Genomic DNA, 14795 nt, shown 5'->3' with positions numbered 1-14795 from the left:
GTTTCCTACCTAAGCTTTTGGTCAGCCCCATCTCTTTTACAATGAGAGTTCAGTAGAGGGATTCTCCTGCAAATCAGAACCTCAGAACAATCTACATGAGTTGTGCTTGACTAAGAGATTAGATTTAAATACTGAGAGCAGAGTGGCTACTGAAACCAGATATACAGAGAAAGATGCTCCACACAGAATACAGTGCCTGTTTAATCCTGTATGAATCACAATGAATCATATGCCATTACTGTTAACTTTCAGACATAGGGGCTACGTCTAGACTACATCCCTTTTTCGGAGGGATAAGGGATCTTTCGGGAAAGGCTTAATTTTCCACAAGATCAGCATCTAGACTGGCGCTTTTCTCCAGCAAAGCTCCGTGCCGAAAAAAGCTGCAGCCATTTTTATGCTAATGAAGTGGGGGAGATTTAAATCCCCACTTCATTAGCAATTGCGATACGTCTAATTTACATCCCTTTTCCGAAAAAGGGATATAGTCCACACATAGCCTGATGGTAAAATTCTAACTCCATTAAAGTCAACAAGAATTTCGTCATTGGCTTTAGTGGGGCCAAAATTTCACACACAGCTGGTAATAACATACCCCCATAGATCCGCCTGTATGATTATCTATGGATCAGAGCTTCAGTTTTATTAAATGTTGCCATACTTTTTCTCCTTTTCTCTATCCTAGGTCAGTGCAGAAACCTGGGGTCAGCAGAGGAGGAGCTGAGATGTCTCCGTGAGGCACTAACAACTCCAGACCCTGAGGCTCTGTTTCAAGCATCTTGCAAAATGGCTAAGGTAACAGACACTAGGGGTGTGTCTAGACTACAGGGTTTTGTCGACAAAAGTGGACTTTTGTCGACAAAACTATACCTGCGTCCACACTGCCGCTGAGTTCTGTCAACATAACGTCGACAGAACTCAGCAGTTTTCTTGACGCTGGTAAACCTCATTTTACGAGGCATAACACCTTCTGTCGACAGAGTTCTGTCGACAGATGGTGTTATTGCCTGTAGGGTTGCGTCTAGACTACACTGCCATGTCAACAAAGCAGCTTGCTTTGTCGACAGAACTCAATGTAGTCTAGACGCTCTTTGTCGACAGAAGCCTGTAGTCTAGACGTACCCTAAGTGACTGTTCTAGTGGCTGTGCACCATTCATTTTCCCTTGTCCAGAGGACTGGAAAAGGGCAAATATAGTGCCCATCTATAAAAAGGGAAATAAGAACAACCCAGGAAACTACAGACCAGTTAGTTTAACTTCTGTGCCTGGGAAGATAATGGAGCAAGTAATTAAGGAAATCGTCTGTAAACACTTGGAAAGTGGCAAGGTGCTAGGGAACAGCCAGCCTGGATTTGTAAAGAACAAATCATGTCAAACCAATCTGATAGTTTTCTTTGATAGGATAACAAGTCTTGTGGATAAGGGAGAAGTGGTGGATGTGCTATACCTAGACTTTAGTAAGGCATTTGATACAGTCTCGCATGATATTCTTATCAATAAACTAGGTATTTACAACTTAGATGGGGCTACTAAAAGGTGGGTGCATAACTGGCTGGATAACCATACTCAGAGAGTAGTTATTAATGGGTCACAATCCTGCTGGAAAGGCAAACAAGTGGGGTTCCACAGGGGTCTGTTTTGGGACCGGCTTTGTTCAATATCTTCATCAACAATTTAGATATTGGTATAGAAAGTACGCTTATTAAGTTTGCAGATGATACCAAGCTGGGAGGGGTTGCGACTAATCTGCAGGATAGGGTCATAATTCAAAATGACTTGGAGAAATGGTCTGAGGTAAATAGGATGAAGTTTAAGACAAATGCCAAGTTCTCCACTTAGGAAGGAACAATCAGATTCATACATACAGAATGGGAAGCGACTGTCTGGGAAGGAGTACGGCAGAAAGGGATCTAGGGGTTATAGTGGACCACAAGTTGAATATGAGTCAGCAGTGTGATGCCGTTGCAAAGAAAGCAAACATGATTCTGGGGTGCATTAACAGGGGTGTTGTGAGCAAGACATGAGAAGTCATTCTTCCGCTCTACTCTGCGCTGGTTAGGCCTCAATTGGAGTATTGTGTTCAGTTCTGAGCACCGCATTTCAAGAAAGATGTGGAGAAATTGTAGAGGGTCCAGAGAAGAGCAACGAGAATGATGAAAGGTCTAGAGAACATGACCTATGAGGGAAGGCTGAAGGAATTAGGTTTGTTTAGTTTAGAAAAGAGAAGATCGAGGGGGAACATGATAGCAGTTTTCAGATATCTAAAAGGGTGCCATAAGGAGGAGGGAGAAAACTTGTTCATCTTGGCCTATGGGGATAGAACAAGAAGCAATGGGCTTAAACTGCAGCAAGGGAGATTTAGATTGGACATTAGGAAAAAGTTCCTAATTGTCAGGGTAGTCAAACACTGGAATAAATTGCCCAGGGAGGTTGTGGAATCTCCGTCTCTGGAGATATTTAAGAGTAGGTTAAATAAATGTCTATCAGGGATGGTCTAGACAGTATTTGGTCCTGCCATGAGGGCAGGGGATTGGACTCGATGACCTCTCAAGGTCCCTTCCAGTCCTAGTATTCTATGTTTCCATGATTGTTTTATGCTTTCGTGATGTCTTTCCACACTTGGAGCGAGCTATGGGAGTGAGGCATTCATGTGTAATCAGTAACATGCTTTTCATAGGTATATGCTATGAATGCCATGTAAAAAACAGATTCCAGACAGTTGCATGAACATGCCCATGCATGTGCGTGCGCACATCCATCCATCCATCCATCCAGCCATCCATCCATCCATCCATCCAGGGGGGAAATATGTGAGCGGGACATCAAGCTGAGAAACCAGTCTTGGCACCTTGTGTGTTTACCTGAACCTATATTTGTGTGCATGCATCTCTTTGCATATTTTTATATTTTGTGAAAAGATGTCATGTACATCATAGAATATAAACTGGAAATTTACATCCTGTTTGTCCCATACAATGTTGTGCTAACTGTACAACCTAAGATCTAACCTGATATTATTAGTGTAGAATAGAGATGTGGTAGCTAGAAAGATTACAGAGAAAATTTTAATTGCAACTGCCTTGCCAGATATGAGCCCAATTAGCAATTTGCTGATGAATACATATTTTCCTATACAGCTCTTAGGCCTCCTTTCTTAAAAGTACTAGAGCCGACTATCATTGCAATCTTTCCTGGTTTTGATCTGTCCACAGGTGGTTAGTAAGTACTTTCCCTCTGACCAAGCCACAGATTTTATTGAGGCCATACTGGATGGTATGCTGTCTGCTAGTCCCTCCTGTGCCACAGCAGCCGGTCTGTGGATGAAGATCATCCTGAAGGAGTGTGGAGGTGCCATGCTGGATGAGGTAAAATAGAAGCTGGAGAGGTTTTTCTGGCTAACCTGCAGGCTTTCAGGTCTTTGCCATCATTTGCAGTGAACACAAGTCTTGCTGTTTCTCCCCCTGGGATTGGAAGTTAATTCCATCTGTGTTCCTATCCTGAGTCAGGCAATGGGGGAATCAACAGCAGAAGACAGAGATAATCTAACGGTACATCTGCACTAGCTCGTTAGTTCGAGCTAGGTAGGGTAATGAGGGCAAGCGCAGTTGCAAATGAAGCCCGAGATTTAAATATCCCGGGCTTCATTTGCATGTTCCCTGGCACCACCATTTTTAAATCCCCCTTAGTCCGAACTCTGTGCCCGCGGCTACATGCGGCATGGACTAGGTAGTTCAAATTAAAGATCCTAATTCGAACTACCGTTACTCCTCATGGAATTAGGATCTTTAATTAGAACTACCTACTCCGTGCCGCATGTAGCCGCGGGCACGGTGTTCGGATTAAGGGGGATTTTAAAATGGCAGCACCCGGGAACATGCAAATGAAGCCTGGGATATTTAAATCCTGGGCTTCATTTGCAACTCTGCTTGCCCTCATTACCCTACCTAGCTCGAACTAACGAGCTAGTGTAACCGTACCCCAAGTGAAAAGGAAGATGCTTGATTATTTGTCTATCTTGTTGTCACAGTTTCCAGCCATGAAAGGCTTGGAAAAATTAGACTCCGAGTAAAATGCAAAAAGAGAATATCCGGCCCCAAGAGACAAGCTAAGTGAACTACATCTTAGGGCCTCAGATAATGAGGGGTCTCTAAAAATACCCCAAAATTGCTAGTTTTTACTTGCCTCTTTGCCTATGTACAGATAGATAGATAGATAGATAGATAGATAGATAGATAGATAGATAGATAGATAGATAGATAGATAGATAGATAACTTTATTATTTCTATTTTCATTTTCCTTTCTGTTAGAATAATACATGTTTTTTTTGGAAATGCAATGAGGCCTCTTTAACTTGACATAGCTTCGGGCCTCAGCATGTCTTAACCCGGTGTTGCAGCCAGATATGCGCAGAGATATGTATAATTTTTGTGGGTTAAATCTATGCAGCCATGTCTAAATACTTGTTTTTTGAAGGGAGGATTTTCTACAAGAACAGCAAATTGCTAAACGACTAAATAAACGTTTTGGTTCTGCAGAATGAATGGAGAGAATGGAAAAGGGACATTTTTTCTGGTTTTATTCTGTCCAGGTGTCAGATATCCTGAGTAGAATATATATTTATATGCCTACCATCAAGCAGGGTAGCTTGAGGCAGTTCCTGGTGGAGTCAGTGTCCATTCTTGCTCACCATCACCTAGAGGCAGTGATCTTCAGCCTCCTCATCAAACATCTGCCGATGGACAGGTATATACTGCTCCTTACAGTGTTCATTTTGGTAACCATGGATCCCACGGCTTCACTGCAAGATGTAAGGCTTCATTTAAGCCACAGACAGTTTGAGATAATTCCTAAAGGTTAATAGCTTGGGTCTTTCTGCAGAAAGGTCCAAGACCATGTCAAGGTGGGTGCAGGGAGAAATTAAGTGTCATTCTGTTTCCATTAATTAATAGTTGCTTTGGCATCCTAAAGACTTCCCTTTACTGGCATCACTGGAGTGGATTTTTGCCTCTCCAGACCCCTGAACTAACATCACCCTGGAAATTGCCAGTGACTGTTCGTTTTCTGGTAGCATGAAAGCTTCAAATCCAAATTCCTGGCTGATTAGCCAGGATAGGGTACCAGGCTTTTGGTATCAGCAAGGGTATGGCTGCTGGAATGGAGTTGTCATTCTTGGTACTTAAAGACAGGGCGGTAAGCATATCTATCATTTCATTCAAACATCCCTAGCTGAATTATCAGTCATCAGTGCTGGAATCTAAGAACATAAGAACGGCTGTAGTGGGTCAGACCAAATGTCCATCTAGCCCAGGATCCTGTCTTCAGACAGTGGCCAATGCCAGGTGCCCCATAGGGAGTGAACAGAACATGCCCATTCTGGCAAATAGAGGCCAGGGAATGCCATTTGTGAAGAGGTCATGGGCTAGCCACAAATATTTGTTCTCGTAGTTGTACATCCAGTTAGTAGGAAGATCATTTTTCTTTCTTCAACTTGTCTCCCAGGCCCCAGATCTTTGGGCATCATATGCTCATGATTCCATATCTACTGAGAAGTAGGAAAACAGGAACTGTGATTAGAGCTCTGTGTCCTTTCCTTCTGAAGTCTAGCATTAATGGTTATGGTGCAGTAAGACTAGGGTTGTGTCTATACAGCACCCTAAACTTGAAATAAGATGCACAATTTGCACTCCGCAAATTGCGTATCATATTTTGCATAGCCTATTTTGTAATGTGGTGCTTCTACACAGCACCAAATGTCGAAATAATGCGCTATTTCAAGCCATCCCTTATCCCTCATGCAACAAAGTTTCTTGGGATGGCAAAATAGTGTGCCCATTATTTTGAAAAATATTTCAAAATAACGGGCTGCTTGTGTAAATGTGGGGTAGCTATTTCGGGATACCTCCAGGATCCCAAAATAGTCATGCACTGTAGAAATGTAACCTGAAATGTAACTTAACTTAGTTCTGTAACTAGAAACTCAATATGTAAAACATGAGGACCATATAAGGAGGACAGCACTCTGAACTTGCTCATCATAGGCAGGGCTTGACAAATAATACAATCTACTCACCCATGGCGTGTAGATTGTAACCTGGAAGAGCCGGGTTCGGGCGACCTGTGCATGCGCAGAACGATCTGTGCATGCACAGTTCGCCGGACAGCGCGGTTGGTGAGCCCTGATCATAGTCAAGGAGAAAATGTGTTCTTTACTTGAATATGATGCATATAGTCAGAGCCACAAAAGTCTCCAGGGGGTCACATATAACTTATGTTAAATTGCAGTGACACCACTGAGCTGTGGAGATCTCTGGGGACAGATCCCTTGCTCGCCCCTCAAGTCCTAAAGGTCCTAATAGAAAAAATAAAGACTCCAACAAGCCAAGAAGGAAGGATGACCTCAGAGACAAAAACTGACCTGCATTTAGCAGCTGCTGTACCTCTCACAGTAAGTTAGACGACAGACATGTATTTCTCTGCCTTGTGACAAACATGCTGATGGAAAGCTAGATGAGTGGTATAATATTGTCATATGGGCACTTCTTTTCTGAAGTACTGTTTCCTGGATTCCAGCTGTGCTTTCTGTGGAACAACAGATGGCAGATTTAGAGTATGTGGCTGATTCACTTAATACTATCTGGCAATTAGAAAGTCTTTGAATCAGATTTCTTACAGTGCTTTGCAGATGTTTTGTACAACTCACAACATGCTTTGATAGGTCGTACACATTTTTACAGCTATGGGACGCTAAGGCACACATGGAGTGAATTGCTCTCGGTCATTCATCAAGTTAGTGACAGGAGTGAGAATTTAGTCCAGCAGGTATCAGAAGGGGAGAGAGTGTGATAGTGTTAGGAAGAGACCTCTTCTTTTACCATGCTCTCCTTTCAGGCAACATGTGCCATCTTTGAAGTGGTGTCAGCATTGCAGCTGAGCAAAACTGTGCAGGAGCTGTTCCCGGAGTTGTTTACTGTTCTCCTGCAGCAGATCAGCCAAACCCTAAGACAAAAGATGCCTTTGCCCAGGATGAGCAGCCGAAGGAGGTTATTCAGAAAAGGACAACAACTATGTGAGGGCAACCCTTGCAGGTAATTAGAAGAAAGGGAGCAAAACAAAGAGAATCCCAGTCCATTTGTGTGACACTCCCCAGGAGTTCTCAGGGTTATGAGGCACCTTACCATCACCTGCTTTTAATATGAGAAAGTCTTGTTTGTGCTTGCTATAGGTCAGTTCCCTGAAACCACCAACCTCTGGCAATACAAACACTACTATCTAGGCCTCCTCAGGCCTCAGTCTCTTTGTCCTCTCTTTCTGACTACAGCTTAGAGAATCTCTATCAACGGATTCTCCTCTAAGAGAAGTCTCCCTGCGATGTACGTGCATCTCCGCACCAATCAGCGTTCCCCCATCTCTTAGTTTAAAAACTGCTCTACGGCCTTTTAATGTTTAGTGCCAGTAGTCTGGTTCCACCCTGGTTTAGGTGGAGCCCATCCTTCCTGTATAGGCTCCCCCTCTCCCAAAAGTGTCCCCAGTTCCTGATAAATCCAAACCCCTCTTCTCATCCACGCATTGAGACTCTGAAGCTTTGCCTGCCTACCTGGTCCTGCGCGTGGAACTGGAAGCATTTCCAAGAATGCCACCATAGAGGTCCTGGATTTCAGTCTCTTTCCTAGCAACCTAAATTTGGCCTCCAAGACATCTCTCCTACCCTTCCCTATGTCATTGATACCTACATGTACCACGACCACCGGCTCCTCCCCAGCACTAGACATAAGTCTATCTAGATACCTCGAGAGATCCGCAACCTTTGCACCAGGCAGTCAAGTGACCATACAGTTCTCCTGGTCATCACAAACCCAACTATCTATGTTTCTAACGATCGAATCACCCACTACTAACACCTGCCTCTTCCTAACATCTGGCATTCCCTCCCCCTCAGAGGTATCGTTGGTGCGAGAGGATACCGCAACATCCTCGGGAAGGAGGGTCCCAACTACGGGATGGTTTCCCTCTGCTCCCATTGAATTCTCTGTTCCCTTGAGACTTTCATCCTCCTTAAGAGCACTGGGACTCTCAGACTGGAGGTGGGACAGTACTACAGTGTCCTGGAAAGTCTCATCAACATAGCTCTCTACCTCTGTTAGCTCCTCCAGTTCAGCCACCCTGGCCTCCAAAGCCCGAACTCGGTCTCTGAGGGCCAGGAGCTCCTTGCAACAGGTGCACACATACGCCACTCGCCCACAGGGCAGGTAATCATACATGTTACACTCGACGTAATAAACAGGATAGCCCCCACTCTGCTGCTGGGCTTCTGTCTCCATTTTTTTATGAATAAATTTAAGTAAAAACTGGGCTTATTAAATCTCTGGAATATAGATTATTATAAAAGTTAGGTTTAAAGAAGATCAGAAGTCACTAGTGCCCTCTAAACTCCCACTCCAAAGTCCCTCTCCAAGCTCCCTGTTCGCGGACTCACAGGCTTATATAGCTCTGGTAGCCCCTCCCCCCACTGAGGCTCAGCCAATTAACATAGGCTTCTAGATTTCAAACCTTTTAGAAGCTCCTTCAAACAAACAAACAAACAAACAAACAAACAAACAAACAAACACCAAACTAAACCAAACAGAGAAACACAAGCTCAGCACACACTGCCCTGCTTACACTTATACTTTAGAACTCAGCTCTGGAAAACATACAACACTTAGATGTATTTATAGGGAAAACAAGAACTGGTATATTATCAAAGAACAGAGATGTCAGTGATAATGAGTTAGAATACAGGCAAAAAATGGTTAGAGCCCTGCGCGAATACAAACATCTACCCCTGGACACGGAGATCTGCAGATAGACATTGGGTTCTGCACATCCACAGGGCTCTGCTCCCAAGAGCCATTGTGACCAACAGAGAGGCGCATGGCCCTGTCATGCCTGGGAACCAGTGTCCTGCACCAGCAGCTCCTCCCATCCGCACTGCTGTGTGGTGTCAGTTGAAGGGCACACATTGCTCTGTGTCTCGCAGGTCCACCTGCTGCTCTTTTAAGGGTAGCCAAAACTACATCAGGGTTATTTTCAGGCCCCACTTTGCAGAACGCTACCTTCTGTGGCTGGTTTCCATTTCCTGTCATAAAACTCTCCAAACTTCGGAGGAGTCGTTGCCCGTGTTGAGACTTTCTTGTCTGTACATACCGATGTGTAGACTATGTGCAGTGTTTTAATCCGCCTGTCCATGCATAGCACCGTTACATTATATCTCAGCTTTCTAGTCCCTCCTCCAGATGGAGGGAAAGTGTTTCCATTCAGAGAACTCCCTTTGAAAGGCTCTCCTAGCATTTGTCTCTTTTGCTCTCTGTTTCCCTCAAACACTCCTCTGTGTGTCCCTTTAGGCAGATTCCTTATTAATGGGATAATAGGTTTGTTGATTCTATAGCCCCACTCTAGCCAGGCAATCAGGTACATTTCTATCCAATTAGGCTTTCTCTGGGGAAGCTAATTAGTACTAGTAGTTACCAGAGTGCTGACCCCAAGTACAAGCTCTCAGCACCCTGTCACATCTCGCTGGAGATAGGGCCCCAAAATATCCATTAGTGATCACTAATCTCTCTGTGTCCCAGCTTTTGGGGTCTGATTGTGAATTTTTTCCATATTACTGTACTGTGCTAGTGCCCATACGCCTTGCAGATAGGAGAAAGTGACTGCAAAATGTTGTCCATAGCAACACTAGTAATATGAGATGTATGAGACTGAAATACCTCCTGGAATTAAGTCCTTCCAAAAACAGTGGTCCCCAGGATACTGTCAATGGATGAACTGTCAATGAACAACAGACCTGACAAGTAACTGGGGTTTCCTGACTGCTTAGGCTGTGCCTTTCTATTGGTTACTACAGTTCTGTGCCTCTTTTCCCCCAGGCTTTCTATTGAAGCATTAGAGGCTGTGCTTTTCAAGGCTGTGAATGAGAAGCTGATAAGAACACTCTGGAAGCAGAGAACTTGGATGCTTCTTGAAAATCCGCAGACTCACCACGAGGGGGTGTGTTTGCTGGTGAGGTAAGAGATCTAGGAGACAGCATTTCATCCTCAGGGATCGGCAACAAATAGAGTGACTGACAGGGAACTTTCAGGTATAGCTTTGTGTGGGGTGTCCTGGGTGAGAAACACAGAGCTTCCATGCGTAGGTTTTAGAGTTGTATGGTCATAGCAGCTAAGCTTTTGAAGTGCACAGTCTGCCCCATAAGTGGTTCCTTTTGTCTTCCAGTGTTCTGCAAAGATCTGGACTAATAACAGTGGAGATCATACAGAGCCTCCTCCCCTGGGTAAATTCCCCATCAGAAAATCAGCGAGGCACCAGCACAGCTTTCTTTGCTCAGGTATGAGCAGTTCCACCATTAGGCTGTTATCTGTTGTTTACCTTTCTCTGAGGAGTTGTACAGTTCACTTCATAGGAATTCATTTTAGATAGTAGAATGTGTCCTTTGTAAGGAAATCTCACAAGGAACTTCATTACACCTTTCTTAATCATTTTCTCTTTGTTATTTTTGGGGTCTATACTAGCCTGGCCTAGATGCCTATTCTAGTTGCTGGTTAAGAGAGAGTGAGAAAGATATAGATAGGCTACGTCTACATTGGCAAGATTTTGCGCAAATAAGGTATGTCTAACCTACAGCACTAATTCAATTTAACTTAATTCGAATTAGTTAATTCGAAATAAGCTAATTCAAATGAGTGCATCTAGACCTAAAAACTAATTCGAATTAGCATTTTGCTAATTCGAAATAGCATGTCCACATTGAGTGGACCCTGAACCGAAGTTAAGGCTGGCCAGAACCAGTGCCGTCAGGGCATCAGGTTAGGACTTAAGGTGTGGAGCTGCTTCCTCAGGCTAGCCGAGGGCTGTGCTTAAAAGGACCCGACCCCCACCCCGGACAGACAGTTCTCAGGATTCCCCGCTTGCTTGTCTAACTCGATGGGGACAGCAAAGCAGTCCTGTCTTGGAGTGCCCTGAATGCCCACACTCGGCACATTACAGCACTCGACCATCAGCCCGGCTGCACTTGCCGCAGGCTGCCATCCGGGGGAGGTCAATCAGGGGGCTGTCAGGATCCAGGAGGCCCTACAGGAAAGCTTCCACCCCGAGGAGCCCGCAGAGCCACCCCAGTCCTCCCCATCGGGGGCTCGTGCCCCATTCCTCCCTCACCTCCTTCCACTTACCCTTCCCGAGCCCCCTCTTCCTGATGTAAAAAATAAAGGACACGTGTTCAAAAATAGAAACTCTCTTTATTTAACAAAACTGGGGGCGGGGGGGTGAGTTAACCTCTGGGGGACTGGGAAAAGGAGGTGGGAGAGGGGAAGAAAGAGGGTGGGAGAGGGGAGGTGGAAACCTGGGAGGAGGGAGCTGGAAGGGGGAAGCCAGGGGAAGAAGGAGGAGGGGAAGTATAAAACTATGGTACGCCATATCTTCAGAACTGTGTACAGATGTGGTCTTCTCACCTCAAAAAAGATATGGCCTTGGAAAGGGTTCAGAAAAGGGCAAGTACAATGATTAGGGGTTTGGAACAGGTCCCATATGAAGAGAGGCTAAAGAGACTGGGACTTTTCAGCTTAGAAAAGAGGAGACTGAGGGGGGATATGATAGAGGTCTATAAAATCATGAGTGGTGTGGAGAGGGTGCATAAAGAAAAGTTCTTCATTAGTTCCCATAATATAAGGACTAGAGGACACCAAATGAAATGAATGGACATCAGGTTTAAAACTAATAAAAGAAAGTTCTTCTTCACACAAAGTTCTTCTTATAGTCAACCTGTGGAACTCCTTGCCACAGGAGGCTGTGAAGCCTAGAACTATAACAGAGTTTAAAGAGAAGTTAGATAAATTCATGGAGGTTGGGTCCGTGGAGTGCTATTAGCCAGGGGGTAGGAATGGTGTCCCTGGCCTCTGTTTGTGGAAGGCTGAAGATGGATGGCACGAGACAAATCGCTTGGTCATTGTCTTCGGTCCATCCCCTCTGGGGTACCTGATGTTGGCCGCTGTCGGCAGACAGGCTACTGGACTAGATGGACCTTTGGTCTGACTCAGTACGGCCATTCTTATGTTCTTATGTTCTAAGCGCAGGGCTCAGGGTCGGGGGTCTCACTGGAACAACTTGATTTTCATGCAAACCTGCTCCTGGATTTGGATGTGGCCTTTGGTGGCCAGGCTGGCAGCTATCCTGCCCTAGACGGCTGCATTCCTGTGCCTAGTGTGGAGGTCGTGGACGCTGGAGGCCTCCCCCCCAAACCTCGATAATGTCCACGATCTCCGCACTAGACCACGCGGGCGCCTGCCTCTTGTGGCCCTGGGCAGGCTCCTAGGAGCCGCCAACCTGGTCCTGGGAAGAGGCGGAGGGCTGGGTGGCAGCGGGTGGCTGGCTCATGCCATGCCAGGTGCAGGGTCTGCTGGCTGGGTGCTGGCAGGCTTGCAACTGGCACAGGCACTGTAGCCAAACCGTGCCCCTTTAAGGGCTATGGGGCTGGGAGAGGGGCAGAAAAGTTTCCCTGGTTTGGCCCAGAGTGGCCATCAGGGCAACCTGATTAGGGTTAGCCTCCAACTAGTTCGAATTAAGTGGCTACACAGCCCTTAATTTGAACTACTTAATTCGAACGAGGCGTTACTCCTCGTAGAATGAGGTTTACCTAGTTCGAATTAAGCGCTCCGCTAGTTCGATTGAAATTCGAACTAGCAGTTTGTATGTATAGCCGCTATTAAAGTTAATTCGAACTAACGGCTGTTAGTTCGAATTAACTTTGTAGTGTAGACATACCCATACTTTTAACGTGAGAGTTTTTGCGTTAGAATATTTGTGCAACAGAGCGTCTACACTGGCATGTGCTGTTGCGCTAAGAGGCGCTTTTGTGCAAAATCATCCGTGCCAGTGTAGACGCTCTCTTGCGCAAGAAAGCTCCGATGGCCATTTTAGCCATTGGGCTTTCTTGCACAAGAAATTAATGTGGCCTGTCTACACTGGCCTCTTGCGCAAGAACAGTTGCACAGGAGGGCTTTTTCCTGAGCGGGAGCATCATAGTTTTTGCGCAAGAAGCACTGATTTTAGACATTAGAATGTCAGTGTTCTTGCGCAAGAACTCCCCGCCAGTGTAGACAGGCAGCTGCTTTTGCGCAAAATCATGCCAATGTAGATGTAGCCATAGAATTTGAGTTACTAGACCTTTTCTGACAATTCCTAGGGCTAATACTAACCAACAGCTCCTGATTTTGGTCTAGCTCAGCAAATCTTCTAAATGAATCTAGTGTCCTAATACTATAAAATAAGCAACATACAAATACATTAACATCTATCTTAGATTCTCATTAATGTAGAATAATAGATTCATAGAACATTCGAACTGGAAGGGATCTTGAGAGGTCTTCGAGTCCAATCCCCAGCCATCACGGCAGGACCAAGCACAGTCTAGATCATCCCTGACAGGTGTTTGTCTAACCTGCTCTTAAATATTTCTAGTGATGCAGATTCCACAACCTCCTGAGGCAATTTATTGCAGGGTTTAACCACCCTGACAGGCAGGACGTTTTTCCTGCTGTCCAACCTAAACCTCCCTTGATGTAATTTAAGCTCATTGCTTCTTATCCTATCCTTAGAGGCCAAGGAGAACAATTTTTCTCCATCTTCCTTAAAACATCCTTTTAGAAACTTGTATTATCTGAGTACTTCAAAATGATAATGTAGTATCTGAGTGCCTCAAAACTCTTTAAAAGTATGTATCCCTACAATACCCCTGTGAGGCAGGGGAACACTATTAGTCCCATTTTGCAAAGAGGAAACTGATGCACAGAAGGCCTAAGTGACTTGCCCAACATCATCTAGGAAGTCTTTGAGGGTGCAGGAAATTGAACTGGAACCTCCTAAGTCCTAGGCTGCTAACTACTGGAGCATCCTCCCTCTCCACAGCCTTGCTATAACGTCTGTGTCATATTTCACATTTACGCTAAGTCGCTATTTTAGAGGCTCATCTGGTGGTTCTAGGAATCTGTTTGTGCCCCAAAATCTTTCTACACCCCACCTAGGAAAGGAGTCACAAACGTGGGTTTTCAAGGTCTGCCTAGAGAGGCCTCATGAAAGCTGCCAATCAGAGCCCAGCTGGCTCAGATATATGGAGCTACAGGGCTTTATTAGGTCAGTTTCTTTCAGGAAGTGGAGGGCCAAGAAAGGATGCTATTCTCTGGCCAAACCAATTCACAGGGGTTTATTTCAGGCAGCATTTTCTGAAGCTGAATTTGCAGAGAGAGAGTCCTTACGAGCCTTAAACATATAATTTGAGGGAGAAACTGAAAGTGGCCCCATAGGAAGAACCCAAGGAAAAAGTAGCAATGAACTGAAATGAAGCAATGACTCGCTGCTATTTCTAGGTTGGAACCAAGAGTAGTGGGCAGGCCCAGGTTCCCCAGTGGCATAAACCCGATGAAGGGGACAGGGCTTATGGAGAGGTTGAACAAAGAACAGAATATAAAGGGTCCAGAGTTGGGGCTGAAGACCCTAGTGAGGGCAACAGGACCTAAAAGGCATTTGTTTGGACTTTGGGACTTGGCCAGAGGGCTGAGCCATGGAAGACTCACTAAGATCGACTGGCAGGATGCACCTGGGCGAGAAAAGGACTGTGGTATCAAATGCAGTCACTGAGAGGCTCTCAAGGGATGAGCAATCACCCATTATAGTGCCTAAAAGGAAAAATCCATGTTTTTAACACAGTACTCATTCATATAGAATAATAAATTACAGTGTATTACGTGTCTCCTCAAATTATATTCGC

At 45.0% G+C, this 14795-nt stretch overlaps 1 protein-coding gene across 1 annotated transcript; it reads left to right on the top strand.

Moving 5' to 3' along the window:
- Positions 1–666: 666 nt before the first annotated feature.
- On the top strand, positions 667–9038 carry LOC149525781 (maestro heat-like repeat-containing protein family member 2B). Its single transcript, XM_089777462.1, has 4 exons — positions 667–795; positions 3213–3365; positions 4590–4775; positions 9018–9038. The coding sequence occupies exons 1-4, from the start codon at positions 787–789 to the stop codon at positions 9036–9038; spliced, it is 369 nt and encodes a 122-aa protein (XP_089633588.1). The 5' UTR covers positions 667–786.
- The last annotated feature ends 5757 nt before the right edge of the window (positions 9039–14795 follow it).

Source organism: Pelodiscus sinensis, chromosome 1, assembly GCF_052426305.1.
Source record: "Pelodiscus sinensis isolate ZL-2025 chromosome 1, ASM5242630v1, whole genome shotgun sequence".
Taxonomy (NCBI): Eukaryota; Metazoa; Chordata; order Testudines; family Trionychidae; genus Pelodiscus; species Pelodiscus sinensis.
This window is presented reverse-complemented; position numbering and strand designations above follow the sequence as displayed.

Coding starts and splice junctions, on each gene's coding strand:
- LOC149525781 (XM_089777462.1), top strand. Junction 3,366..4,589: donor GAGGTGCCATGCTGGATGAG/GTAAAATAGAAG, acceptor TATTCTGTCCAG/GTGTCAGATATCCTGAGTAG. Junction 4,776..9,017: donor TCCTTACAGTGTTCATTTTG/GTAACCATGGAT, acceptor TGTGTCTCGCAG/GTCCACCTGCTGCTCTTTTA.